The sequence below is a fragment of the Heterocephalus glaber genome, unplaced genomic scaffold (assembly GCF_053883595.1).
Source record: "Heterocephalus glaber isolate CG9 unplaced genomic scaffold, H.glaber_assembly_v1.0 deba00001444, whole genome shotgun sequence".
Classification (NCBI taxonomy): Eukaryota; Metazoa; Chordata; class Mammalia; order Rodentia; family Bathyergidae; genus Heterocephalus; species Heterocephalus glaber.
This window is the reverse complement of record NW_028258297.1, coordinates 24823308-24851023: the sequence shown is the minus strand read 5'-3', so window position 1 is coordinate 24851023 and position 27716 is coordinate 24823308. Positions and strand designations below refer to the sequence as shown.

General features: G+C 43.8%; 1 protein-coding gene across 8 annotated transcripts; it reads left to right on the top strand.

The window, feature by feature from the left end:
• The first annotated feature begins 17 nt into the window (after window positions 1-17).
• On the top strand, window positions 18-23641 carry LOC101698457 (uncharacterized). 8 transcript variants are annotated; one of them, XM_087214080.1, is made up of 6 exons: window positions 18-3524; window positions 4155-4226; window positions 4378-18872; window positions 22556-22761; window positions 22968-23013; window positions 23384-23641. In XM_087214080.1, exon 1 carries the CDS (start codon window positions 1308-1310, stop codon window positions 1986-1988), a length of 681 nt encoding a protein of 226 aa, XP_087070206.1. In that variant the 5' UTR covers window positions 18-1307; the 3' UTR covers window positions 1989-3524; window positions 4155-4226; window positions 4378-18872; window positions 22556-22761; window positions 22968-23013; window positions 23384-23641. The 8 variants fall into 8 exon arrangements, with proteins under 8 accessions (XP_087070206.1, XP_087070204.1, XP_087070207.1 ...); XM_087214078.1 differs by having other exon boundaries at window positions 4155-13307; window positions 18785-18872; XM_087214081.1 differs by lacking the exon at window positions 4155-4226.
• Window positions 23642-27716: the final 4075 nt, after the last annotated feature.

Sequence of the window (27716 nt, the reverse complement as noted above, 5' to 3'; positions counted from 1 at the left end):
TTCCATTTAGTTCTGCATAGGTGGACAAAGCTTTAGGAGTGGGAAGTGGAAAAGCCACATTTTCATATAAAAATACTGTCCAAATCTCCGTAAGTTACAATATTTGTTTCCTAGGACAGGGATGTGTCAGAACCAAAAATCCTTACATAAGTGTAGACTGATTACACGTTTGCAGGGTTGAAAATGAAAGTAACATCATGACTTCTCTAAATTCTGTATTTACACCAAGTGTGAGGAATTAAAAGCAGTTGTTCAGTCCACCTAATCCACCAACATTGCCCAAAATATTCACATGTTGGGGTCTCTAAGAAATAGGTGTGCATTCCATGTGAATTTAAGTATTTGTCAAGTGACACTGGTCCTCATACTCAACTTCCTCAGCTTCTAAATATCCTGGCTATAATCTACACATACCAAAACTAGCTAATCAAAATACCAAATCTGAGGGTTTGTTTGGTTCCCTAGATCCACAGAGTAGAGATGGATGATTTTTTACTTAAAAAAATTTTAAGACAAGGCAATTGAAAGTCAGATTTACTAAAATAATTATTTCACATTCTCTTTTAAAAAAAAGTGGTTAAAGTGTAAATTACCATAGGAATTTGCAAATGGGCAAATTATAAAAATCTGAATTTAGGTTAAATTGTTTCATTCAAGTACCATTATTTACATCATTGCTCCCCAACAGGGGACCTAAATAAGTTTCAGGATTTTTTGACCCGAAGGTATTTCTTCTTCTTCTTCTTTTTTTTTTTTTTTAAAGCAGAATTGATTCTTGCTGCCAGAGAGGGAAAAAATAGATCCTTTGGTGGTGGCTGGGCCACCTCCTTCAAGTAGGAGTTATTTTAATTAAAGACCAAAGGTGTTTTTGTGATTCTGTTTGAAACGCGCATACAGGGTGTTTTTCAGGAAGAGACAGAGAGGAAGAAAAAAATCAAAATGGGGAGAAAGGAGTGGAAGGTCAGGAAATCATGAAATAAAATTAAGGTTCCTCTGAATAAAAAAGGTACTTCAGAAAGCTTTTTTAACAGAGGGGAAAAAACATCTTTTAACTGAGACGTGTTCCTCGTTTTCCTTTCCTAAAGAGGTCTCTGGTGTGTTTTGAGACTGCGTTTTAGGAAGGGGGCCGGGAAGCAGTGGGTGCCCGCCGCGCCAGGCACGTTCACAGGGACGCCGCTCCCGAGTCACCCGTCCTCCGCCCTGTGCACGTCCGTGTCAAGACCCCCCCAAACCATCCTGCGGTGCAGACCGTCCTGTTCCCACCCCGACCCGGACTGCGGGCCCGCGCTAGCATCTCTCCTGGGGGCATGCAGCCTTCGCCGCCAGCCACCCGCCGCCCGGCAGTCAGGCCACCGCACCACCGCCGCCACCCGCCCCTCGCTTCCTCGCAGCTCCGCGCCCGCGCGTTCGCCGCGGCCGTTGCGGGTGGCACTGTCTGGCGCGCGGGGACGAAAGGCCCATCGGGGGTCGCCGTCTCCCGCAGCCTGCAGTTCCCGCGCTCGGAGCGCCCGCAGGCCGCGGAGAGCGGCCGCGCCTTTGCCCGCGCTACGGGGCTGGACGGTTGCTCTGCAACTTCCCTTCCTTATTTATCAGCGCTCCTCGGGACGAGAGAGCGGAGAAAACCTCCTTCCCGCCCTCAGCAGCAGCTCGCCGCCTCCCGAGGGGCGGCGGGGTCTGAGCGAGTAAGACCCTCCGGGGGGCGCAGACCCTCCCCAGGCAGCGGCCCGCTCCCACCCCTGGCCCGGGCTCCAATGATCCGCAGCCCCGCGCATTTCGAAAGCCTTTCCGGCTCGCCAGCAGCCAGGGGCGGCCACGGCCGCGCGCAGCAGGGTCCGAGGGCCACTGGCGCGTTTGGGGGGCGGCCCTGCCCTCGTCCTGGCTCCGCCGTGTCCCCTGTCGCCTCCCTGCTGCTCAGCGCGGGGGACCTAGGAAGCAAGAACTGGGGAGACGTGGGTTTGGGGGCGCGATCGGAGACAGGAGGGGCGTAGACTTCAACCGGTGCAGGGGAACTAGGCAGGCGGCCTTTCGGGCCCGTGTGCCCACCGGTGGCCCCGACCGCCCTTCCCGGACGCCGGGGACCCTGCCTTCGCCATTACATCTCCATCTTCGTCGGCGTCGCACACTCGCTCTTCGGATTGAAAAGCGGAGCTTCCAAAGCCCGCCTAGCATCACCCGTCTGCTTCTCAGTCTTAATTTCTCTGTAATTTGCCGTCTCTTTTTCACCTGAGCCACACCCTGCGCCTCGCCCCCACCACCGGCCAAAGTAATAATAATAATAATAATAATAATAATGCAAAAATCCTGCTAAACTAAGCAGGGAGGGGAAGGCACCCACGATCGCGCTGGGAAACCTCGGGGGCGCCTCCCCGAGCTCGCTCGCTCGCGCGCGCGCGGGGCTGGGACGGTTGGGGTCGGCCGCCAGCAGACCCCGCGGAACCGAAAGTGCGGTGTTTTCCACGTCAACCCAGGTCTCCGCGCGGCCATCGCGCGCTCCCGACTGGTCACGCGTGGGGTCGCTCACATAGGCAGGCATCGGGAAGTTGGGAGATACTAAAAAAAGGAGCCGAGGCTTTGGGCGCGAAACTGCCGCGCCTCCAAAAGAACGTTAAGAAAAGGCAGGGAGCAGGCGCGCGGCGGGGCGCGGGCCGGGGATTGCATCAGTGCAGCGCCCCCTGCGGAACGCGGGCCCCGAGCCGCGGCCACCATCATGGCGCTCGGGTCGGGCGCTGCCCGCGTCACCGCCGTCCCCGGGCGCTGCGGCCGCGCGCGGCCCGTGGGCCCCGAGCGCGCAGTTTGCAAACATCTCCCCTCCCTGGAGCGCGCCCCCGCCCCGCCTCCCTTTTGCGCGCGTGTGCCCGTGCGCGTGTGGACGTGTATTTGTATGTGCGCGAGTGCGAAGGGGAGAATTGAAGATTATTTCTCCCCCCCGCCTCCCCCCGGGCCGGTGGTTGTAAACTTGATTGGCATTGGCTGTGCCCACTGACCCCTGCGCCGAGTCCACTAAAGATTTAAGGTGGATCGGAGACTGCGGAGCCTCTCGAGCCTGAGCTGCTTTTGGAGGAAAAAAAGCCCCAAAGCGGGCGCCAGCCGCGTTTTTTTTTTTACGAATCCCCTGCGGCCCGGGCCCCGGCGCTCACCCCGCGCCCCGCCCGCCGCCCGCCCACCTCCTGCTCTTTCCCATTGGCCCGAGCTTGCAGTTTGAATTTTTTTCCCCCCGCTGCTTGTTTTCTTGTAAAAAAAAAAAAAATACAGTACCCCGGCCCAGACCTCGTGATGTAACCTACAGCGGCGGCCGAGGTGCGGGGTCTTGGTCGGTTTCGTGCCGGCGGGAGGGCGAAGGGTGGGCGGGGCCTCGGTTCCCAAATTTGCCCCAGAGCGCGGTTGACAGGGTGCAGCCGGGAGAGGCCGCGCTGGGACGGAGATATAGTGGAAACGTTCGTGGATGTTCAGGGCGCGCCGTCCCACCGGCTGCTGGCCAGAGCCCCGGGAAGGCGAGGATGCACCTTCTCCCCTGCCTTGGAAAGGTAGATTTGGGGAGGGCCAGGGCGGGTGCAGGAGGCCAGAAAAGAACACCTTCCTACAGCCAAGGGGGAAAATAGAGGGCATGGAGATAGAGCAAAAGGGAATTATTTTAAGGGCCACTCAGCCAAAATTCAGGCAGTGGGTGTCATTTTTTTTTAAACTGAATCAAAGGGAAAAATAATTTTTTATCTTTGTTTTCTAGAGGTTTTTTTTTTTTTTTTAAATGAGGAATCTGTTAGTGCATTGGATGTCTGGGTCTGGAAATTATCTCTTTTCACAGTACTTTAGGTTATTTGTAACACAAGTCTAGTAGAAATGATATTCTTTATTAATTGGAACCCATGCGAAAACCTTAAAATTGTATAAAAATTCAAATTTGTCCTCCGAAGCACTCCCACATTATTAGTAAAGTATTGAATATGTGTGTGGGGTTTTTTTTGTTTTTTTTTTTTTGGTACGGGGGATCGAACTCAGGACCTTGCGCTTTCGAGGCAGGCGTCGGAACCACTGAGCTAAATCTCGGGCCCTGAATATATGTACCTTTCCTCCTTCCCCACCTTCCCTTTCTCCCATCTTCCTTCCTTTCTTCTTTTCATTTCTTTCTCTTTCTCTGCTCTTTTTTGTTTCTCTAGTCTTGTTACAGTGTAGCAGGCGATTTCAACCGGAAGTCCAGCCCTAACCTGCCAACAGTTCCTGACCCGCTGGTGACATATTTTAGTCCTTAACTGCCGCAGCCTTCTTAGTCAGCAAACCCCTTAACTGTCCCGTGCCGCTAAGCTGCCAAAAGCATCATAAAGCAACCTGCTGTTCCTTCAGCAAGGCTGTCTCATTTCACCTCTCTGATCCCACCCTTAGAAGTCCACTAGCCACCCGGACCTGCAGGGACCCACTCGCCGGCCTAGGCACTGGAAGGAATCCCAAGTGCCTTGGCATAAGGAGGACTTAAGGACAGGAGAAGGGAGCTCACCGTGCCCGCAGTGCGAGTCCCTCTCTGGACCTCATGGGAACATTGGAGAGGAGATTCAGATTATCACCTAGTTTGTTCCAGACCCTTGATAAACTACATTTCCAACCTTGGAATTTCTGGATTTCTACTAAATTAGGCCTTTTTTCTTGCTCACAACCATCTTGTAGAGGTACTGTCTAGATGGCCACTAGCCACAGATGGTGAACAGGCCAGACGGAGGTGTGCTGTGTGACAAAGATGACAGGCTGCCGAGAATTAGTATGAAAAAAAGAATGTTAAATGTTGCATTTTTAGATTAATTACATTAAAAAGGTAATACTTTTGGTATATTGGGTTAAATATCTTTTTTTTTTTTTTTTGAGACAGGGTCTCCCTGTGTAGTTCAGGCTGGCCTTGAACTCACTATGTAGCCCAGACTGGCCCCGAACTCACAACGATCCTCCTGCCTCAGCCTCCTGAGTGCTGAGATTACAGGCATGCTCCACCACACCCAGCTTTGGGTTAACTATCTTACTAAGGCTGGGGGATTCAGCTCAGGGGCACAGCACCTGCCTGGCAAGCTTGAGGTCCTGAGTTCAATACCCAGTACAGAAAAATAAATCTTATTGAAATAAATTTGATCTATTCCTTTTTACTTTTTTGTGGGGAATAGGCAGGTTTATTAGAGTTAGAAAGTAAGAGAAAATAGAGAAGGGACTTCAGCTTGAGGGACTGAAGAAAGCATAGCTCTGCTGAAGAGGATCAGACTGGCCCTCCTTTTTCACTTTTATTAGTGTGTTTAACAGAATTTCAATTTACAAATTGGCTCAAATTACATTTTCTATTGGACATTCTAAACCAACACCTATAAGTTTGTCTTTAAAAATGATCGCTAGTAATACTGAGTAGTACTGTAACTTCCAGCTATCATCCTAACTTTTAAAAAATAGGTATCCCTATTTTATTTAAAAATTTGGTTATTTATTTTAGAGATGAGGTCTTGCCATGTTTCAGGCTGACCCAGAACTCCTGAGCTCAGGAGTTCCTCCTGGCTCATCCTCCAGAGTAACTGAGACTATGGGCATGTGCTACCCTCTCAGGCTAACTTTCCAAGCTCAAGTGAGGCCCAAACTTGGCCTCTGGAACCATTCAGTAGAAGTAGACTTCTACCAATATCTACCATCTACTGTTTTGTCTTTGACAATATTAAGTTTGAGCCCAAATTATAGGAGTATCATACAGATAGAGTCAGACACTGCATGCATGACAGTGGTCCCATAAGATTAGGACAGAGCTAGAAGATTCTTACTGCCGACTGTTGTCATAGCCATCCCAGTATCAAAGCTCAGTGCATTATTCATGTTTGTTGTGATGCTGGTGTGAACAAACCTACTGCACTGCCGGTTGTATAAAACTACATCACAGACTCGCCCTGTGGCACCACCCTGTAATCCCAGCTACTCAGGAGCCTGAGGCAGGAGGGTTGCAGGCTGAGACTAGGCTGGGCAACCTAGTGAGACCCTGTTTTAAACAACAAAAATATTCTGGTATGTAGCTCAGTGGTTGAGTGTTTGCCTAGCATACGCAAAGCCCTGAGTTGACTAAGTTAGGGGAAAAAAATAATCAAGATTAAAAAAAAATAAAAGGGCTACTAATGTAGCTCAGTACCACTCCCCCAAAAAGTACAATACATGTAATTATGTACAGTACATAATGCTGTACTTGATGATGAAATGACTGTTACTGGTTTGTATTTACTGTATTATTTATTGTCATTTATCTATCTAAAGTTAACTGTCGGGCCAGGGATTTAGCTCAGTGGCACCGAGCCTGCCTCTTAAGCTCAAGGCCCTGAGTTCTATCCCCGGTACCAAACCAAACCAAACAAAATAAAGTTAACTGTAAAATAGCCTCAGGAGGTGTCCAGAAAGAGGAATTGTGTTAGAGGAGGTGGCAGCTCCATGCATGTCATTGCCCCTGAAAATCTTCCACTGGGACGATATGTGGAAGTGAAAGACAGTGATAGTGACGATCTTCACCCTGTGCAGGCCTAGGATAATGTGTGTGTTTGTGGCTTAGCTTTTAACAGCAACCAAAAAAGCTTAAAAAGGAAGAAAAATATTAAAAAGCCAGGCAGGCTGGTACATGCTTGTAATCTCAGCAATCTGGGAGGTTGACGCAGGAGGATCACAAGTTCGAGCCTAGCCTGGGAAACTTGAGACTCTTGTCTCAAAATAAAACAATAAAAAATAAAAAAGGGCTGGGATGTAGCTCAGTAAGAAGGCCCAGGGTTCAATCCCCAGTACTGGGGAAAGAAAAGAAATTTTATATACTTGTACAATGTGTTTTAAGTTAAATGTTATTACAAAAGAATTAAAAAATAAAAGTTTATTATCAAGTAAAACATAGTAAGAAGCTAAAGTTAATTTATTCTTGAAGAAAGAAAATTTAAAAATAAGTAAATGCAGTGCAGCCTAAGTGTGCAGTGTTTATCAACTGTGGGGTCCTGGGGAGTAATGTCCCAGGCTCCCCCTGGCTCCCTGACAGACAGCAACTCCCAAGTTCCGGTTCGGGTAAGTGCTCCATCCAGGTGTGGCCTCTTTCCTCTTTTACACTGTAACAAGCATTGTGTACAGTACTGCCGCTTTTCTGTGTTCAGATACACAGATCCCATTGTGTTACAGTTGCCCACAGTCTCCAGTAGAGAGCCAGGCAGTGCAGGTTTGTAGCCTGGGAGCAATAAGCTATGTCGTACAGCCGAGGTGTGTAGCGGGCTCTACCATGTAATAGGTATGAGTAAGCACACTGACTCTTGCACGACAAAACCACTTAACACATTAAACAGTGCATAACTGTGTAGCCAATGAAATTAAACTTGTGGAAATTAAACTTTCCACATTGTGTAACTAGACAGACTGGGAAGTGCAGTCCATTAGGAATAACTCTGGGGAAAGGATTTCAACCCCAAATGAAGCCTCAACAGGTAACTTTTCACTCCGGCTTTCAGGGGACAGGAATATGGTGAGAAGGTGCAGTAGTGTTCTAGTGGTCTGTAACACATACCCAAACAAACTGAAAAGGGTGACACATTCCTTTATACTCAAGATGAGAAAGATGGCAGTCCTCTAATTGATGCCTTTGCTCTCAATTTTGATAATAAATTCTGGTCATCTTGTTCTGTTTCATTGTTCTATTAGTCAGTCTGTGTACTGAGGACCAGATTATTTTAATTACTGTAATTTGGAATATGTTATAATTGGTGGTGGGACTAGTTCTTCATGCTCCAACAAGTCCTTTTGTCTTCCCCCACCTCTGAAATATTCTTGGCTTCCTTTGCTTGTTGTTTTTTCCCATATGGACTTAATATACATTTGTCTGATTTTTAATTCCAGTTAGCATTAAGGAAATAATAAAGTGGGATCCCTAATACATTTCACCAGGATAAATTCCTAAATAATTTTTTTAAAAAGGACAAGGTAGAGAAAATGAAACTATAAACATACCAGAAGAAACCTCAGGATTTTCTTTTTTTCCTCTTCAGTACTGGACAATTGATCCTTCACACTGAGTTACATCCCCAACCTTGTTTATTTTTTTTAATTTAAAAAAATTTTTAATTTTTAAAAAAACTTTTATTTTGAGATAAGGTCTTGTTAAGTTGCTAAATTGCTCAAGCTGTGTTCCAACTTGTGATCCTTCTGCATCAGTCTCCCAGAGTGCTGTATCACCAAGCTGTATCACCAAAAATAAAAACACAGTGTGGGGAAGGTCTTTTCTAGGTATGACACAAAACATAAAATTCTTAAGATGAGATCTTGATAAATTTGATGACGTTAAAATACAAATGTTATGCACTGCAAAGATCTACCACAAAGTCAAACGAAAATTACACATTGACAAGTTGCACAATAATGTGAACGTACTTAATGCTACTGACCTGTATATGTAAAATTGGTTAAAATGAGTCAGGTAGGTGGTGCACACCTGTAATTCCAGCACTCTGGGAGGCTGAGGTAGGTGGATTTCAAGTTTGAGTTCAGCCTGGGCAACTTAGTGAGACCCTGTCTCAAAATAAAAAATTTACAAGTAAAAAATAAAAAAGGGGCTTGGGATGTAGCTCAGTATGAAGGTCTGTGGTTCAATCCGCAGTCCAAAAAAAAAAAAAGGCCAAAATGGTAAAATTTATGTTATGCATCTTAGCTACAATAAAAAAAAGCGCACAAAAACTACTGGAAAAAATTTAAAGTTCATCCATGTTCTGTCTAAAAAAAAAAAAAAACTCACAATGTCTTGGGTTCCATTGTTTTTGAGACTGATGTAGTGATTTGATTACAAGTTTTGGAAATCAGGTTGTTTGCATTTGAGACTCATTTACTTAACTTGCTGCCTTTCACAAACTGCTTTGTCTTTTTAGGTTTCTATTTTTTGTTCATATGATGAGGATGCTAATAGTACTTATATAGGGCTGCTAAAAATACCCAGTGGAATGATGTATGTGCAGTATTTTGCTTACTGCCTGGTGTATAGTAAATAACAGCCATGATATATTTGTAAACAATAAAATTACTATAACTATCCAGTTCTTATTTTTGTCTTCTCACAGTAACCATAGCCAGTGTTATGTTAATCTTATAAATATATTTTCACACTTTAATTACTGCTATTATTACCTTTTAAAAAATAAATGTTTTTATTTTTAATTAAAAATATTTTTTGTGTTTTTATGTTTTTGTGTTTTGTTATCCAGCTACTTCCTTTGTAATTCAAGTTACCCTTGAACTGCCTAAGTGGCTAGGCTGTCCTCAAACTCATGGCAATCTTCCTGCCTCAGCCTCCTGAGTGCTAGAATTATAGGTGTGTACCACCACACCCAGCTAAGAAAAACAAGTGGTTTTAATTGTCATTTAATAAATAGAATTAATTTTATAACAGACAATTAAAAATGGTAAATTATGTTATGTGTACTTTACCAAAGTAAGAAAAGTTTTTAAAAATGAGGTATCTGTTGAATTTGGTGTCATTTCTGATGATTTCTAAATGAACCTGGATTTAGGTTTATTTGAGGTAATAAATCCATACCACACACACCCACATAAAAAGACAATGGCAGACTGGAAAAAATATTTGTAATCAATATATCAAAGTGTAAATTTTCCCAATAAATGAAGAGTCTGCAAATCAATTTTTTTTTGTTTGTTTGTAGTACCAGGGATTGAACTCAGGTCCTTGTGCTTGTGAGGCAGGCAGCAGAACCACTGAGCTAAATCTCCGGCCCTCCTACAAATCAATTTTAAAAAGTAAACATACCAATAGGAAAATAAGCAAAAGGGTATGAACACAGTTTTGAGAAGAAGCATAAAAGGCTCTTAAAATATGAAAACATGCTCACTGGTAGTTCAGATGATTAGAATATATACAGAATACATAAACGTAGGTAGCCATTATTCTTTCTTGATGGTTTCCCCCTTTGGTTCCCTTCCTAGCTAAGGCTGAATGATTTTTTTCTCCAGCTTCACAGGCTACCAGAGAAGCAAGGCATTTACGCTGTGGTATCTGTGGCCATCTCAGGTTCAGTATAAAATCCCTGTCATCCAAACCTTCTAACCTTAAAGTTCAGTGACATCGCTTTACTTTGCTCATAGAAATCCCCCAAATTGGCCTCTCTCAGATGGTACAACTTCAACACATCTTCATCCATTCTTGCTTTTAATGCTCGTATATTGCTAATCATATGACTTGCTCCAAAATCATTCTTTGTCTTGTTTTTCCTTCAAACTCTATTCTCTTTTAAAGGTTTCAAGCAGCATCTATCACATAACAAACATGAAATGTCTAATAAGTGGAGAGAGACTATATTATGCAGTAAGTGGTGTTGGTTAAATCTCTTCTACACCTACATTTGTTGTTGTTCTTTTTTCCAGTACTGGGTATCGAACTTAGAACCTCGAGCTTGCGAAGCAGACGAGGTGCCACTGAGCTAAATTCCTGGCCCCTAACACCTACATTTGAATTTCATGTACTGTGGGTTTAAACTGTTTACTCTTTGAATTCACAATTCCTCTTATATGAATTTACTTTTGGGAAGTAATCAGATATATGACTAAAGAGACATTTACCAGAATGATTATTGTAAGGTTATATATTAGATTTTTAAAAGAAACAAAAAACTAAGCAATTGAGGGCCAGCGATGTAGCTCAGTGGCACCACACCTGCCTGGCAAGGTCCTGAGTTCTATCCCCGGTACTGAAAAAACAAAACAAAAACACAAAACTAAGCAATCTAACAAAATCCTCTTTCACATAGATTTATTGCCTTGGTTATTTGATTGAACCAACTATGGTATATCCAGGAATGACACAGAATACAGCTGTTGAAACATCCCAGGTGTGGCTGGGAGTATAGCATAGTGGTAGATGCTTCCTTAGCATGCAAAAGGCCCTGAGTTCAATCCTCAGCATTTTAAAAACAAAACAACCCCAAAACTACTGTATGTTTGAGTAGGAAAAGTTGTCAATTATACATTAAGGCAGAAGCAGATCCAGAGTAATATTTATGGTATGAACACATTTTTGTGAAAAATTAAAATCCCATTATACACACAATTGGCCTAGAAGGTTACCCTTTACATTATTTACATTGATAGCTCCTATTTCTATTTCTGAGCGTGGGATTACGAAGAGAGTTTCCCTTAAATATTTGTGTTGTGCTGGATTTTTTTTACAATGGATTTTAACAAAGGAAAAAAAAAATCATTAAGATATTTCGAATTTGAGGGGCTGGGGATTTAGCTCAGTGGTTTCCCCACCTGCTGCGCAAGCACAAGGACCTGAGTTCGATCCCTGGTACCAAAATATATATACACACACACATATATTTCAAATTTGAAAAAGAATTATAATTTCATGAACATGGAGTCAGAGTTTTTCTTCAAGTGTCACAAGCCTCAGATATTAGCAGAGTACAAAGCATTTCTATAATGTGTTTGTGTTTTCCTGCCATTTTTCTGTTTAACTTTACACATCATTAAATCCATATATGAGTTATGAGAGAGTGCGCATATACGTTTGTGTATATGGTTTGGCTTCTAGGGCACATAAGAGAGGTATAAATATCATTCCCATTAACTCAGGGACATCTTAACAAACCATGAAAAACAGCCTATTCCGTGTTTTTGCCACATGGCCTCTCACTGGTAACATTATCCCTACACTCACATTTCTTGATCTTTGGCAGTTGGCACACTTGGGGAATCTGCCCAGAATATCAGCCCCCCCCCCCTGGGATTAGTTATTGAGGATGAAGTGCTGGGAAAATCGTTTTATATTTCATTAGCAGCCTGATCTTTAGCTGTCACTCTGCATGTGACCCATCCAGAGCAAATCTCAGAAGCTCATCATATTGGGTCTGGAAGGTCACATCATCCAATCCGAACATACATAGATGAGAAAATTCTAATTCTTGATTTCCTGTGAAGTGGGGAGGTAGACAAGATGACTTATAGGTTCCTTCTGGCTTGCAGCCTTATGATCCCTGCTTCCTCTTCAACAGCAAGTATTCCATTGCTGTGGATCAGGTTATTTTCCAAGGAAGTTAGGTTCCTAATTTTTGGTCACAAACCACAGATTCACAGGAGTCAAGGAAAGATAATAATATAATAGTGTGGGCTGCACGGTGGACATTCATGATCTTAATTTTTAAAAAGCATGTGACTATATCACTTAATGATTGCTTAGAGCTGCTGAATATATCTTCACTGTTGCCTGCATGCTCAGCCCTGAGGACCAGGCTCAGTTGTCTTTGCGAAGAGGATGTCCTCCTGGAGCTGCAGTCTGCTGGTGGAGATGTACAAGGAATCCCAGCTCTGACTGAAATGGAATTAGCTGGGAGTTCTGCAGGGACAACACAGCTGCTTTCTTATGCTCCAGCACTTTGAGCCTCATATGAAGTTGTCCAGGCAAGGGTGCAAGAAGCTAAAATCGGAACTTTCTCCAGGCCAGCCTGTGTTCATTAGGAATGGGGAAGGGATCCATCCCCTGTACGTGGTCCCTTCCTCTGTGTCCCAGGGCTTCTCTGTAGGATTCCTCAAATTTGAAACAGGAGCTAAACCTAGTAGTAGGGGCAAGGAAATCCCTTCTAAGGAAATGACCTTCAAACTGAGACCTGGAGGCTGAGTAGTGATTAACCAAAGGAGGAGGAGAGTGATTTAGGCAGAGCATGAAGTCGTGGAAGGACTTTGAAGGTGCTTGTGGCTAGGACATAGTGAGCTAAGCACAGAAGAAATGAACACTATGGCCAGAGTGTTGCTGGGCTTTTTAAGCCACATTAGCAGTTCTCAACTCCAAGAACACTTAAATAAGCCATTAGCTTTTTTAAGAAAGTAATTTGAAGCCAGGAGTGGTAGTGCACGCCAGTAATCCCAGCACTCAGGGGGGCTGAGGTGGGAGAACCTTCGAGAGTTCGAAGCCACCCTGGGGGGCATATTGAGTCCAAGGCCAGCCTGAACTACGTATTGAGACTTGCCTCAAAGCAAACAAAACAACAACCAGCAGCTTGAGCAGCTTCAATTAAGTTCAGTTATTTTCTCATTTTGTCTAATTCCAGTTAAAACCTGAGTTTTGTATTCTGTTAGAATGTGGGGAGGCAAATTTAAGCGCATACCTCTGTATTTCCCCACGACGCTTCTTTAAAGGACACAAAATTACCTTAAAGATCTGGCTTCACTAGGATGTAATGTGCAGTGCGTCATCAGGGTGGATACTGGTCATAAGCGACACATTTCAGCTTTCGGAAGGAGGACATGGGAGCAAGAGCCATGCCTAGTGTTGGGGACTGAAACAGGTTTGCGGAGGAGCTGCTCCACCCAGCTACTGGTTTGAGCTGGAGTTCCCTTTCCGTGGTTGTAATGAGCCAGTTGCTCATGCTATTTTAGGGTCCGACCAATGTTTTGTTCTGTTCCTTTATAATTGGTGTGAGTCTTCTAAGCAAGCGAACAACTTAGGGGTGAATATTGAGTCCTTTTCTTCAAATAGCTCAGCATTTTTGTCTTTCAGTTTTACTGAGTGAGTGGACTCCATATTCACAGATACTTTGACCAAATAATTCATTATTTCTTTAGCTGCGCAAAGAGACTTCAAAAGGGGTATAGTAAGAAGGAGCGAGGGAAGTTGTTTTGTTGTTGTTTGGAAAATTGAAGATTAGTAAAAGAGAGCCCTCTGCTGGCTAAAGCGGTATAATGCCCCGGAGTTGGTCAGTGACCGGCAGAAGCCACAAGGGGTGTAATCTGTCCCTGGAGCGTTTATAGTTGTTAGCAAATCTACATTGCTCTTCTCTTCAGCTGCCAGCCTAAAGTTTTCACAGGTTCACGTGGAGCTCGTCTGAGTGACCTATGATTCCCAGCCCCTCTTTCAATCTCTAGGAAAAAGGGTCGTCTTTCATGTTTCTTGAAAACAATAGCTCTGAATGTGAGCCCCAGCCCAAGCCCAGACCTGAACCGGCTCCTGCATTTTATCGTCTTTGTTTCCTTTTCCTTTCCTGCCCTCCACCTCTCCCCCTCCCTCATCCAGTAAGAGGGAAAGAACAAATCTTCACTCAGAAGAGGGTAGCGCTGATGGAACGTGAGAAGTAGGGAACTCCCCGCTTATCTCAGGCAGATCCTCCCCTGAATGTCAGGGCCTGGGGCCCGGCTGGTGTTATGTGTCTGAGGACACCATGGTTCCTGTCGGTGTCTCTGACCCGTGGGTCTAACGTGGGAAAGTGGGTGCCCAGTGGTGGGGTGGGGTTTGGTGAGTGCTCAAGAATGTAAAAGGGTCATTGCCCAGGGGGAGCAAAACGAGCTCCTAATGTGTATCAGGCTCTGCCCTCAGTACCTCATGTACCTTAAATTCTGTTTCTTGCTTGGACTCTCTCTCATCCCAATTTTTTTTTTTTTTTTTTTTTTTTTGTGGTACCGGGGATCGAACTTGGGACCTTGTGCTTTCGAGGCAGGTGGTGGAACTACTGAGCTAAATTTCCAGCTCTCATCCCAATTCTTTTTTTTTTCTTGGTGACACTGGAGATTGAACCTTAGGCCTTTGCGAGCTATAACCATAGCCCTACCCTCACTGTCTTCTAAAATTTTGAAATATGGTTTCATTAAGTCTCTAAGTTGCCCAGGCTGAGCTTGAACTTGCAGTCCTCCTGCCTCAGCCTTCCCCATGTCCCCATGCTGGGATAACAGGCATATGGCACCGTGTCCAGCTCACAATCTTTTTTTTTTGGTACTGGGGATCGAACTCAGGTCCTTGTGATTGAGCAGCAGGTGGTGAAACCACTGGGCTAAATCCCTGGCCCCCCAGCTTACAATCTTAAAATCATTTTTTTCTAGAAAAAAAAAATCTAACGTAAGTGAAGAAGTTAGAACAAGGGCTGCATAAAAGACAGCTCCATGTATGTTTCCTATTTCATCATATTTTTTATTTTGGGACATGCCACAGCATGAGCATAGGAGCTTCTTGAAGTCGCCAAGGTAAGTCTTTGGCCTGCTGTAGGGAGCAGAGCAGGGAGAGGCCTCTCTGATTTGGTACATTGTTCCTTCAGAGTGGCACCCACTTCTCAAGTCCTCCCATGTTGGAACTCCCTTTGACTCCTTCCGTATTCCTTTGTATGCTTCAGCAGCCTGTTTAGGGAGCCGGGAACTATTAGCATCAAGGAATGACCATTTCTGAGCATTTAGTCCAGACTGCTCCTGTGACACATGAGGCCCGGAGTGGTTGGCCGCTGTCCAGGATCACCCAGCTAGGGAGCAGCTGAGGCAGGACTGGAACTCAAAGCACCTGGATTCTGGAAGAGCACCTCTTTTGCCCTGGGCCCTTCAGGAGACAGTTTCCACTTGTCCTTTCTGCTGCCCTCCACCAGCTGTCTGACATCCCCTGCTCCAAGGCCTCCATATGTTCATGCTTGACACGGGCAGCCCGGGGTCACTGCTGCAGCTGCCAGGCAGCTTCTTTAGCCGGCCTTGGGCAGTGGCTCTTCCCTCCGCTAAACTTACTCAGTCCTGTTAAGGAGTTAACAAGCCACACCTTTCACAGCTTTATCAGAAGCTGTGTTTAAACCTTTCTGCCTCCTCTGATGTGCTTATTGTGCTCAGCATTTGTGTGCCACTTGATAGTATGGAATATTTTTTCCATATGCCTGAGGTTTGCATGTGTCAAAAGTTGCTACTTACTGTAACTCTTCCTGCTTCATCAGCATAATAGCGTAGCTTTTACTGGAGATGCAGCTGTTAGTGCAAAAATACCAGTCTCTAACTCTGGAAATGTCAAGCACCATGGTGAGCCAATCATGTAGATGATGATGATGATTGTGTTAGGGATTAAACCTATGGCCTTCCACATGCTAAGCAATTGCTGTATCTCTGAGCTGCACATCTAGCTCCTAAATATGTAGATTTTTTTAAGGCAGACTCTTTTAAGAGTTTCAAGTTATATCCTGCAGTTTCTAATATGACCCTCGGAGAATACTGTTGGCATTTACTAAAACTTTCAGTGTTGTCACAGAGTTACAGCCTCGTATCTGCGATTATGAAGGGAGTGTTCATAAAATCCAGTGGACTGTGTTAGGCCCTGAAGACATTTGAAAAGAAGGTTGACACCTACCTGTCTGTCCCCAGGCTGCCACGAGGTGGATGGGACAGATGCAACCCGAGGAGGCATTCTTTGTACCTGGGGATAGAAGGCGTATTGTGGAGTAAAGAGATACAAGAACCATAGGCAATGCCATACCAGCTGGGCATCACTTATCTCCAGAATTCCTTTACGGAAAAGAAAAATAAACTTTTATCTTGTTTAGGCCACTGTTATTTCTGGGCTCTGTTACCGGCTGCCAAATGCAAATCTTTGCTGATATAGAAGTCCTTGAGGATTTTGGAGCAAGGAACTGATTCTGTACAATTGGTGGCTCTGCAAGGACAGACTGGAGAGGGGAGTGTCCTGGGGAGTACCAGGAGATAAAGCTGGCGGGCAGGTGGGGACGGGTCGTGAGGCAGACTGAGTGAGAATGTACATCTTGCACGGGGTCACTGGTTTTTAAAATTTTTTTCCCAGGACACCTCTGCTAAACTCCTGTTATACTGTGGCTATTTAAATCTGTAGTGATTGAGTAATTTGCATTCTGCTGTTGTCAACTGGCCTGAAAGCTAGGGCGATTGAGATGATGGGTGCTCTTTGTACTTTAAAAAGAAGCAGGGGAAAGTTGGAGTGGGAAAGCATATCAGTGTTACAGTGAAGTGAAGTGATTACGCTTTTTGAAGTCCCTTAGGCATTTTCAAGGGAAGGAACTTTTGTTACATGGGATTGTTTATCTTGTTTAAGCCACTATTATTTCAGGATACATTTGAAATGTATCCTTTCCTGGATGGCAACTGTAAATAACATTTAAAAATATATCCTGGAGTAACTTGCAGAGTAAAGGTAATTTCATATGCTACAAAGTGCTAAAAGGGGGAAAATCTATTTTATTAACTCATTCTATGGCTCATATAATCACATTGAGCAGTGTCTGTCTGACAAAATGAACTTTTCATTTTGAGGTTAGGTTGGTAATTTCATACCTTTTACATTAGGACAAATTTAATAATTGTTTACATGGGTTATAAAAATATGAGTACACAGTTTTTACATAATCAAATATTACCAACTTGAGTACTTTAACTCTCATTTTTAATTTAGGAGCATATTTCTCAGATCCTGTTATGTATGGATGCTCTACCATGCTTAATCCATGAGGTCCTAGCTGCCCCATTCAATATTTTTACCTTGCCTTTTTGCATTAACCTAACAGGAGACCTTAGCTCTGCAGCATAGCTCTCCACTTAATGGCTAAATTAATATCCTATCTGTTTCCTTAAAAATGAATTGGGATATTCCTGTTATCCTACTACTCTGGAAGGTTGAGGGAGAAGTATCACAAGTTTGAGCCCAGATCGGACAATGTTGTGACTTAACAAGACATTGTCTAAAAAAAAAAGACTGGGGATCTAGGGATGTATGTTGCTCAGTGCCAATGCCCTGAATTCAGTCTCTAGTACTGAAAAAAAAATTAGTTTTTGATGCTGAGGATTGAACCCAGGGCCTTTTACATGCTAAGCATGGAATCTACCACTGAGCTACATCCTACGCCTGAATTCTAAAGTCCCTTCCAAACCAGCATGCATAGGTAATTAGAAGTCTTGATCCAAACAAAAATTTCACAGTCCCTTTAGCCTTGCTCCCATATACATGGAAGGGCAGATGTGACTAGGGTTACCTGAAAAATCTTACTCCTTAATTTTGTGCTCCTATCCTTTCCCCTAATTGGGAAAAATACACAAGAATGTAAGAGACTGAATACTAGGTTGTAACCTGGACTCTCTGTTGCAAACTTCCACCCTCTTTCTACCAACCTGATTTTAATAGTAGTATATGGATTATCTCTAGTTTATATGATGTCAAATATTCAATTTTGAGTTACATCCCCCTGAAGTTCTTGGTTTGCATTTTGCTGTAGTCTGTACACAGGAAAAAACAAAACAAAGCATACAAAATTGTAAGCTGATGTTCTCTCTCCCTCTCCAGTTAAATACATAATAACAATAGCCAACATTTATGGAGCACTCAGTGTGTGCTAAGCTGTTTAACTGCACTATGCTTTTAATCCTGCTGAAAACTCTGGGAAGTAGCTGTATTGATGAAGAGACAGTCTTGGAGCCGTTGCTCAGGGTCACACCAGGCGGCCGAGCAAGAGTCTTGCTCTGGGTCTCGCTGACTCGGCCTGGGTTTGGAGGCTGTCCTGTCATTATTACAAATAATCTCCAGCATAGCAAGGCCAGCTGGCTCTGTGCGACACTCAGTCCCACATTTATCCTTTCGCTCTCTGCCAGATTGAAATACCTTATGGTGATTAAATATTTCTGGCCAGCAATACCTTGCCATTTTTTGAAAAATGATACCCAAGGTCCTGACCTCCAGTACCAAAAAAAAAAGATACCCCAATATCTTCAATAATTGTTTCACTCAAAACAAAACAGACCACCAGCTATGTTTGGAATGACTACTACAGCATCTCCAGCTCTGTGTGCCTCAGTTTCTCCAGCGGAGAGATGGAAAGAACACTATCACTCTATCACTTTCTATGGTTACTGTGGGGTGGAGAGAAATGGTGGATGCCACCACAACTGCCACAGGACTTTTTAAAGTTGGGAAACCCCTTCTCAAAGGACGAAGGTCATTTTGTGGTAAGAGAAGCACAGTACCCCCAACGAGGAAGGAAGTTTTAATCTGAATCTCCTTTTGTTTCTTAAGTCTCTGTGGACTGAGGCACTTCTCGGAGACCACCTCCTATTTGCTAACCTTGACTGTGTTGGTTTCCCACCTCCTCGTGTACTTTGGGGTAAGTGTAGTTAAAGAGCCAAGGGTTGTTTGCTAATTTGTGAATTAAGTGAGGATCTCAGGAAAAGGGCCACTTCCTCTGTGTGATTAAAGATCTCCTAGGGAGCCTGTTGTCCCAGCTGCTGGGGATGTTGAGGTGGGAGGATCACCTGAGCCCAGGTGTCAGGAGGGGTGTGGCTAAAAAGAACTCCCAGGGGGGCTGGGTCTCCTTTTCCGCCTGTCACTTAGGCCCCTGCGTTTAGGGTCTGGAAAAGCCATTTGCTTTTCTGATGGGAGTAGATGGGGGAAAAGGTGGATCTGATTAGTTGAAATCTAAAGCAGTTTTCCTCGAGGGGACATCACCATCTGCTAGGCCAGGACAAACTTGTAGGTTGGGTCATCATTTTTGTGCCTAATCTCTCTTAAATTTATGAGGGATGCTAATACTTCCCCACCATGTTGTGGTCATGATCACCTGAAATGATGTATCTAGAAGAGCTTTATAATTTGTCATTATACTGTGTGAAAACGGGGCCTCACAGAAGTGCTAAAGAATGTAACTGTTGTGGAGAGCAGCAGACCTCAGAATCATGCCTAATCAGAGGAGGCTGGTTTTTGAACACATGTGGTGAGTTTTCAAATATACCCCTTTCCTTAGTATCCGATTCCATCTCTTCCTTTGTCTCAGTCTGTGTAGTATATTCAGCAAAACACGTTCTCCCGTTCACTCTTAGCAGGTGGAACATCGTATTTGCTTTTCTTGGTTGTTTTGTTCTCACTGAAGTGAACGTTGACCACACATTATTCTTTACTTGGGGAACATTGAGAACAATTCAAAGCCAAAGGAATGTTGTAACACTACTTAACAATCTGATGCAACAAGTTCGTGCTTTGAAAAACATGTGTGTTTTCCTTAGGGATGATGTGTTAGAACTGCTTTTTAGGGGCCTGTGGCTCATTCCCAAGCACAAACTTACCTTAATCCAGTAAGAATTGGGCCGTGTTGGTATGATATAACTGCATCAGGGCTTGGAATGAGTTGTTTTGCATTCATCTGGTCAGGTCATTAAGATAAATGAAATAGCTGGGCACAGTGGTGTGTACCTGTAGTCCCAGCTACTTGAGAAAATAGAGCAGGAGGATTGCTAGGGCCCAGGAGTTCAAGGCCACTCTGGGCAATATAGTGAGACACTATTTAAAAGAAAAAAATTAACATAACAGGTGTGAGGCAGAATTATCTAACACAGGTTTGAGGGCGCACATTTGTTCAACATTTAGGCAAACATCTATCTTGGAAGGAATTCTGTGTTAGTCACTTTTCTTTCTCCCTCCCTGCCTTCTTTCCTTTCTGCTAGGAATCAAACTCAGGGGCTTGTTCATGCTAGGCAAGCTCTCAACTCTTCCCACTTTCTTTCCCCAAAATGTTCTTTGTGGACTAGGTATGTAAAGCATTATTCCTGCCCTCAAGGCCTCAAAGAGCTCAAAGGTGTGTCTGTGTGTGTGTGAAAACATGGTACTGTGAGTTTTGCACAGTAAAATAAATACATGTGAACAACCTTTTATGAGAGTACATAAGAGGGAGGACAACTATGGGATGTCTTTGCTAAAGGGATGGGACTGTTAATACTGAATGCTTGTGTCCACCAAGATGCATATACTGGGGCCTCTGGGAGGTCATGAGGTCACAGGGTGTATGAGTAAGATTTGCGCCCATTAAAAGAGAGCTTGCTAGTTCCTTCCATCATGTCAGAATGCAGAAGAAGGTGCCATGTGCAAACCAGAAAGCGGAACTTCACAAGATGCTGCATTTGATAGAAGCATAATCTTGGGATTCCCCACCTCTGGAATTGTGAGAAATAAATTTCTGTTGTTGATAAGCCACCCAGTTTATGGTATATCTGTATCCCCAGGTTCTGAATCCATAGATTCAGCCAATCACACATCAAGAATATTTTGAGGAAGAAATTGTGTCTGTACTGAACATGTGGAGACTTTCTTTTCTTGTCATTATTCCCTAAACAATAGAGTAGAAGAACTAATCATGTGAGGTGTGGTGACACACACCTGTAACCTCAGGTGACATATACCTGCAATCTGGAATGCTGAGGCAGGGGGGTTACAAGCTTGAGCCTAACCCAAGCAATTTAATGACTTGGCAAGACCCTTTCTCAAAAGAAAAAAAAATTTAAAAGGCTGGAGATGTAGCTCAGGGCTAAGGCCCTAGGTTCAATCTCCAGGATTGAAAAAACAAAACAAAACCCACAACTGTTCACATAGCATTCAACTTGTATTAGGTATTATAAGTAATCTCGAGATAATTTAAAGTATGGGAACAAAGGCTTCATATGAGAAATATATAAGAACTTTCAAAAGGTAACAACAATTAAGTAAATAATTAAGCAAATAACTAAACAATTAAGCAACTGATTTTGAACAGATAGTCCATGAAAGAAGATATATGAATGGCAGATAAGCACACAAAAATATGTTCAGTGTCATTAGTAACTAAGAATTGCAAATGAAAACCAAGTGAGATAATACCATGAATCCACTGAAATAGCTAAAAACTGAAACCAAATCAAAACAAAACAAAAATTTTTTAAAAATGACGATAGGAAATGCTGGCAAGGAGATAGAGCAACTGGAACTCTCGCACATTGCTGATTGAAATGCAAAATGGTAAAGCTGCTTTGTTGGCATTTTCTTTTTTTTTGGTACCAGGGATTGAACTCAGGTCCTTTTGCTTTCGAGGCAGGTGCTGGAACCACTGAGCTAAATCCCCTGCCCTGTTGGCATTTTCTTATAGAGATAACTATATGCTTACTATATTACCCAATAATTCTAGGTATTTATCCAGGAGAAATGAAAACTTTTTTTTTTTTGGTACCAGGGATCAAACTGGGGACCTTGCACTTGCGAGGCAAGCGCCAGAACCACTGAGCTAAATCCCCGGCCCCTTTCTTTGTTTGTTTTTTTGGTACTGGGGATCGAACTCAGGTCTTTGTGCTTGGGGAGCAAGCAGCAGAACCACTGAGCTAAATCCCCAGCCCCGAAAACTTTTTTTTTTTGAGACAGAGTCTCGCTATGTAGTTCAGGCTGGTCTTGAACTCACTGTGTAACCCAGACTGGCCTCAAACTCGTGGTGATCCTCCTGCCTCAGGAGAAATGAAAATTTAAATTCACTTGACCCAATACATGAATGTTCACTGCAGCTTTATTTCTATCATCAAAAACTGGAAACCTAAATATCTTTCACCAACCAGATGGAAAACAAACTGTGATGTGTTTATACAATGGGATACTACTTGGCACTAAAAAAGGAAGAACTGTTGATACATGTAACAACAAAGGTGAATTTCAAATATATTTTTCTACTTGAAAGACACTAGATCTGCTGGGCATGATGCTGCACGCCTGTAATCCCAGCACTCAGGAGGCTGAGGCAGGCTGGGCTACATAATGAGTTCAAGGCTAGCCTGAACTACATAGCGAGACCCTGTCAAAAAACCAAAAAAAAAAAAAAAAAATCCAGATTAAAAAGACTATATAACATACAACTTCATTTACATATGTTTCCTAGAAAAGCAAAAGTAAAGGAATGGAAACCAGATCAGTAGTTGCCAGTGGGGAGGGACTGGGAGAGATGTTGTTTACAAACTCGCACTGCCAGGGAAGCATTTGGTGTAATTCTCCTGTGTCTTGCAGACTGCTTGATATCCTGAGAAATCTGCTTTCTGATCAAATTGAAATAATCCGATGCAACAACTGAATTGTCAGCAGGGGCTTCTGCCCAAGCACCAGTTGGAAATTTCAGAGTCATTGTCAAGATCAGCCGCTCAGACCATCCTGTCACCTAAGATGTGGCTGGGAATAATGGCCTCAAGTTGGCCACACTCCAGTCTTCAGTACCTGTGAGTATGTTACCTTCAGTGGTAGGGACCTTGGTTAAGGACCTTGAGATGAGGTGGTATCCAGGTGGGCCTGCACAATGTAGTCAAATGAATCCTTAAAGGGAAACCCCAGAGAAACTCTCCAGCAGTGGTGAGAGGGAGCCAGGTCTAAGGGAGAATGGTCACTCCCTCCCCTGTCCCCACTTTGTTTTTCTTTTTCTTCACAGCACTAGGACCACCTGGCAGGCAGAAGAATACCCCCTTTCCAAAGAGGTACACGTGCTAATATCTGGAATCTATGAAAATGTAATATGGCAAAGCAGAATGAAGGCTGCTAATTTGCTGACCTTAAGATGGGGAGATCACCCTGGATTCTCTAAATGGGCCCAAAGTAATCACAAGGTACTGAAATGTGGAGAGTGAGGTGAGGTGAGGACTGGACCTGCTGTTGCTGGTTTTGAAGATGAAAGAAAGCAGCGATGAGCCATGGGATGCAAAGGCAAGGGAGCAGATTATTCCCTACGACAGGAGTCCCAAATCTCCAGGCCATGGACCAGTACCAGTCCCTTGCCTTTTAGGAACAGGGCTGCATAGCAGGAGGCCAGTGTCAGGCAAACTAATGAAACTTCATCTGTATTTACAGCGGCTCCCTGTCTCTCACAGCACTGCCTGAGCTCCACCTCCTGTCAGAATTGCTGCTGCATTCAATTCTCATAGGAGCGCAAACCTGACTGTGAACTGTGCATGCGCAGGATCTAGGTTGCCTCTCTTGTGAGAATCTACTGCCTGATGGATGATCTAAAGTGGTGCCGAAATGATGATGCTCGCATTGGGGCACGGAATTGCTACACATTGCAAACATATACCAATAAAAAGATAAACACTCCACTTCATGGAAAAAGTGTCTCCCATGACTGGTGCCAAGAAGTTTGGGGATTGCTGCCCTACAGTGTCCACAAAGGTATGGGGCCCTACACCTTGATTTTATCCTGGTGAGACCCTCATGAGACTTCCAGCCCATGGTACCACACAGTTTAAAATTTGTATTGTTTCAAGCTACTAAATTAGTGGTAATCAGTTACAGCAGCAATAGGAGACTAATATACAAGGAGACTGTATCAGTCATCCCTTGACATCTGAAGAAGATTGGTTCCAGGACCCCCTTTGGATACCAAATTCCACAGATGCTCAAATCCCTTATTATGCATAGTACTTGCATATAACCTATTCATATTCTCCCCTACGCTATTTATTTATTTATTTATTTATTGTGGTGCTGGTGATTGAACCCAGGGCCTCATGCATGCTAGGCAAATGCTTTACCACTGAGCTGCACCCTGGCCCCTCTCCCATGCTTTAAATAATCTCTAGAGTACTTATAGTACCCACTACAATATAAATGGTAGGCAAATATGTACATATTCAATATAGATGCAGTTGAAAAAATATTTGTGGTTGGTTGAATCCATAGATGAGGAGCACATATGCATATATGGAGGGCCAGCTGTACTCTTCAGTGTGAATGGAAAATATTGAGGGTAAGAAATTGTTTGGTTTCCTTTTTCTTCACCCCTCAACTCTAGGTAGGTGATTCTACAGTTGACTATCCTTTTTCAGAATCAGTATCATTGCCAATGGGGTCAGTTTTCATGCTTGCAGTGAACTCATGAGGTGATCTGCATTAGAACTTTTATTGCTCGTTCACTCTGTTGCTCATGCCCAGTGTTCCTGGAAGTCCTTCCCCAGCTCCTGACCACCTCCTGCATAGGTGATTTGGCCACGTTCTGAATGTGGCTTCATGCAGACTATCCCCAACTCCAAGCAGATCCGTGTCCCTTATCTGCTTTTCCTCCAGCGAATTTCATGACAAACTTGTACACCTAGACCCCAGTCTTGATTCACTCTGACATAGCCTTTCCTTATTTCCATTTCTGGTCTGCTTGGAATTTTGAATTATGTTCGTGTGATAGAGGGAACATGTATTAAAATGATGTACTGCCAATATCTCCCTTCTTGTGCCCAAGGAAGAATGAATGCTTTGTACACTCAGCTCACTAGAGGGCTTTTATTGAATTAAGCAGGATGATTTGCAGGGAAGGGAATTAAAATGCTGAGAGGAGACCAAATGGCTGTGCCAACACAAAATGAGGGAGATATTTAAAATTACAAGAGAAGATTGAAGAGAAAGGGAAGAAGGACATGTAAAGTAGGAAGCAGAGATGGATGAGCTGTACAATTTTTCAGGAAAGAGAAGGAAATCCAAAGAGTAATTTAAAGGAAGTTTTCCCATATTTTGCATAACGTCATATTCTCTTTGCCTCTCTAAGAAATGATAGGTAAACTGGGTGCACATCTGTAATTCCAGCACCCTGGGAGACTAAGGCAAGAGGATCAAAAGTTTGATACCAACCTGGGCAACTCAGTAAGACCCTGCCTCAAAGAAACAACAAAAAAACCCTCCCAAACCAAAAAACAACCAATAGGGTTGGGGATGTAGCTCAGTGCAGAGGCCCTGAGTTCAATACCAACTACCACAAAAAAAAAAAAAAAAAAAAATTGGGTGTTGGATTTGTGGGAGACTGGTTGCTGTAAGACAAGGGTAGGATGAGCCAAACCAGCTTCAGGTGAGGAGAAGCCCAGCAAGCAAGAGGCAGAGCTTTCTTTCCAACAGCAAATCTTTCAGCAGGCTCGTTTGCTCAGCACTCAGCAATTCTCCAGAAAGGTTGCAAGAAGGAGGTGCAAGTCAGAGTAGACTAAGAGAGGGAGGAAGGTGAGAGCAGCTGCCTGCCAGCTCCCTCCCATCTTCATTTGCCTTGGCCAAGGCGCATACTCCCAGCAGCTAAATCCCCAGTTTTCCCCTGTGGGGTCAGCTGGCCATTCCATGATCACTCAGGAAATGAACTAAATTGATGCAGGGTGGCCATTTCATCCACATCTGGAAAAGGAAGAACCAAAGGGCTGTCAGAGGGAATCTGAGAAAGCTTAAAATGTTTGTCTCTGTAATTGAGAAAAAGGTTTTATTTACATACATCTTGTTCTAAATGGAGAATCATGTGCAAGGCCAATTAGCATATGAACATAGGTGTCTTCACAATGACATGGGAAAAACAATTTGAGGACAAGTGAGAACATTCTTGAATGTTAACTGATAAAACCAGAGAAATCTTATCTTTAGACTTTCAGATTATAACCATGGCACCAGACAGCAGTAGTTGGCACTATCTTGGCTTTAAAAATAATCAAGTTATTTAATTACCCAAGGAATAAAGACATATCTTTTACTAGTAAAAAATTTCAGGGCTGGAGGTATAGCTCCGTCGTACAGCCTAGCATGTGTGAAGCCCTGAGTTTGATACCCAGCATGAACAAAAACAAAACCAACCCTGTTTTATCCTTGCAGGTGGAGGGAATTGCATTAGCATAAACCCAGTTTTTCTCTGATCTTCCCTGACTCTGCCCCTGGGCTGTTTATTTCATTGACAGCCCAGGTGGATGAGTCTACTTTGGGCCAGAACTTCGGGCTCTTAGTCTACAGCTTGGTGTTGGGAAGCTCTTCTGACTCACATATTAAATTATGTGAATAATTTAATCCAACTCTCTCCAGAATAAAGCAACTTGGCTTTCTCCTTCCATTTCTTTATCTTATTTTAATTTGTTTTGAACTGCGAGGAGGAGGGGGGTTGTTATTTATTGGTCACTCCTTTTATGTTCCAGGATTTGGTGCATTGGCTAGAAAATTGATAAGTAAAAAAAAGGAACGTAATTAGTGGAAGGTAAGGGAATAACACAGGAGAGATAGACTTCTGGAGTGGCCAGGGATTGGCCTTGGGGCCTGGGGCCTTGTTCTTTCATGTATGTGGGGACATTTTGATCTTGGCAGTTGTCTAGGCTTATCTAGGGGCCAGGTAGTTTTTTATGGTGCAGTCCGAGGCTCTTAACAGCTGTGGCCTAGGGAAAAGACCTTGGTGAAAAGCCACTCAGAAGGTGTAAGAGGGCCTTGGCAGGGGCACAGGGGCTATGAGAGACCTTTGGCAGGGGCCAGCAGGCAGAAGAGGACTTAATAAGCAGTCACAGCCGAAGCAAGTATTCAATTATAGAGGGAAAACAGTCTTTCCATATACTACTCTTTCAGATGTTAAGGGGAGGAAAAATATTAGTGTTTTTAATCTGTGGAACAGCTGGGTTCGCTGTGGACCACAGAGCATTAATGAGAGATTTGTTTTCAATGTGTTAGTGCTAAGTCTAGGAAGGTAATGTAAACAAGCAGCCCTCATTTCATTTCCTCTTTTAGGCTGTTGTTTTGAGCTATCCTCAAGGGCAAAAAGGGGCGGGCTGGATGGCCTCAGTTTGAATTCAGGTGGGTCAAGAGTGACTTCCTCTACTTGATCTCTAGATTGCTAGAATCTGGTTGGATGGATATGATGGAGAGACCGCCCCAGGTGATGGTTTTCTGAGGCCTAAGGAATTCCATAGACAGAGGTTTCGGACCAGCCACAAGGGTCCACGGAAGACATCCCCCGGGGACTGTGGGAGCTCTGCTACCGGCCAGAGTTCACTTTCATCCCAGCACTTTCATCTACTGCTGTGTAGAACCGGAAGTTTAACAGGGACATGGCAACAAAAAGGTTTTGAATATCTGGGTGAGAAAGAACAGCTTCTCAAGTAAAATGCTGACTGAGGAGACTGTCCGTTCACATTTCCAAACTTTGCAGAAGTGAAACGTCCTCTCAAATGCTCACTTTGAAAAGGGGGACAGTACCCAGACGAGACTCTCCCCAGATACAATAAGTGCAAGATGCTATCGTGCTGAAATTAACCTACTGGCTAGGGTGTTTCCACCAACTGGGATTAAAGTCACAGGCAATGGATTCTTGATATTGACCAACTGGCATCTTGGTGAGGACGTAATCTCTGCAACAGACTTTTGCCAAGTATTGATTCTAGGTATGCAATCGTGTTTGAGATCTTACTAGGAA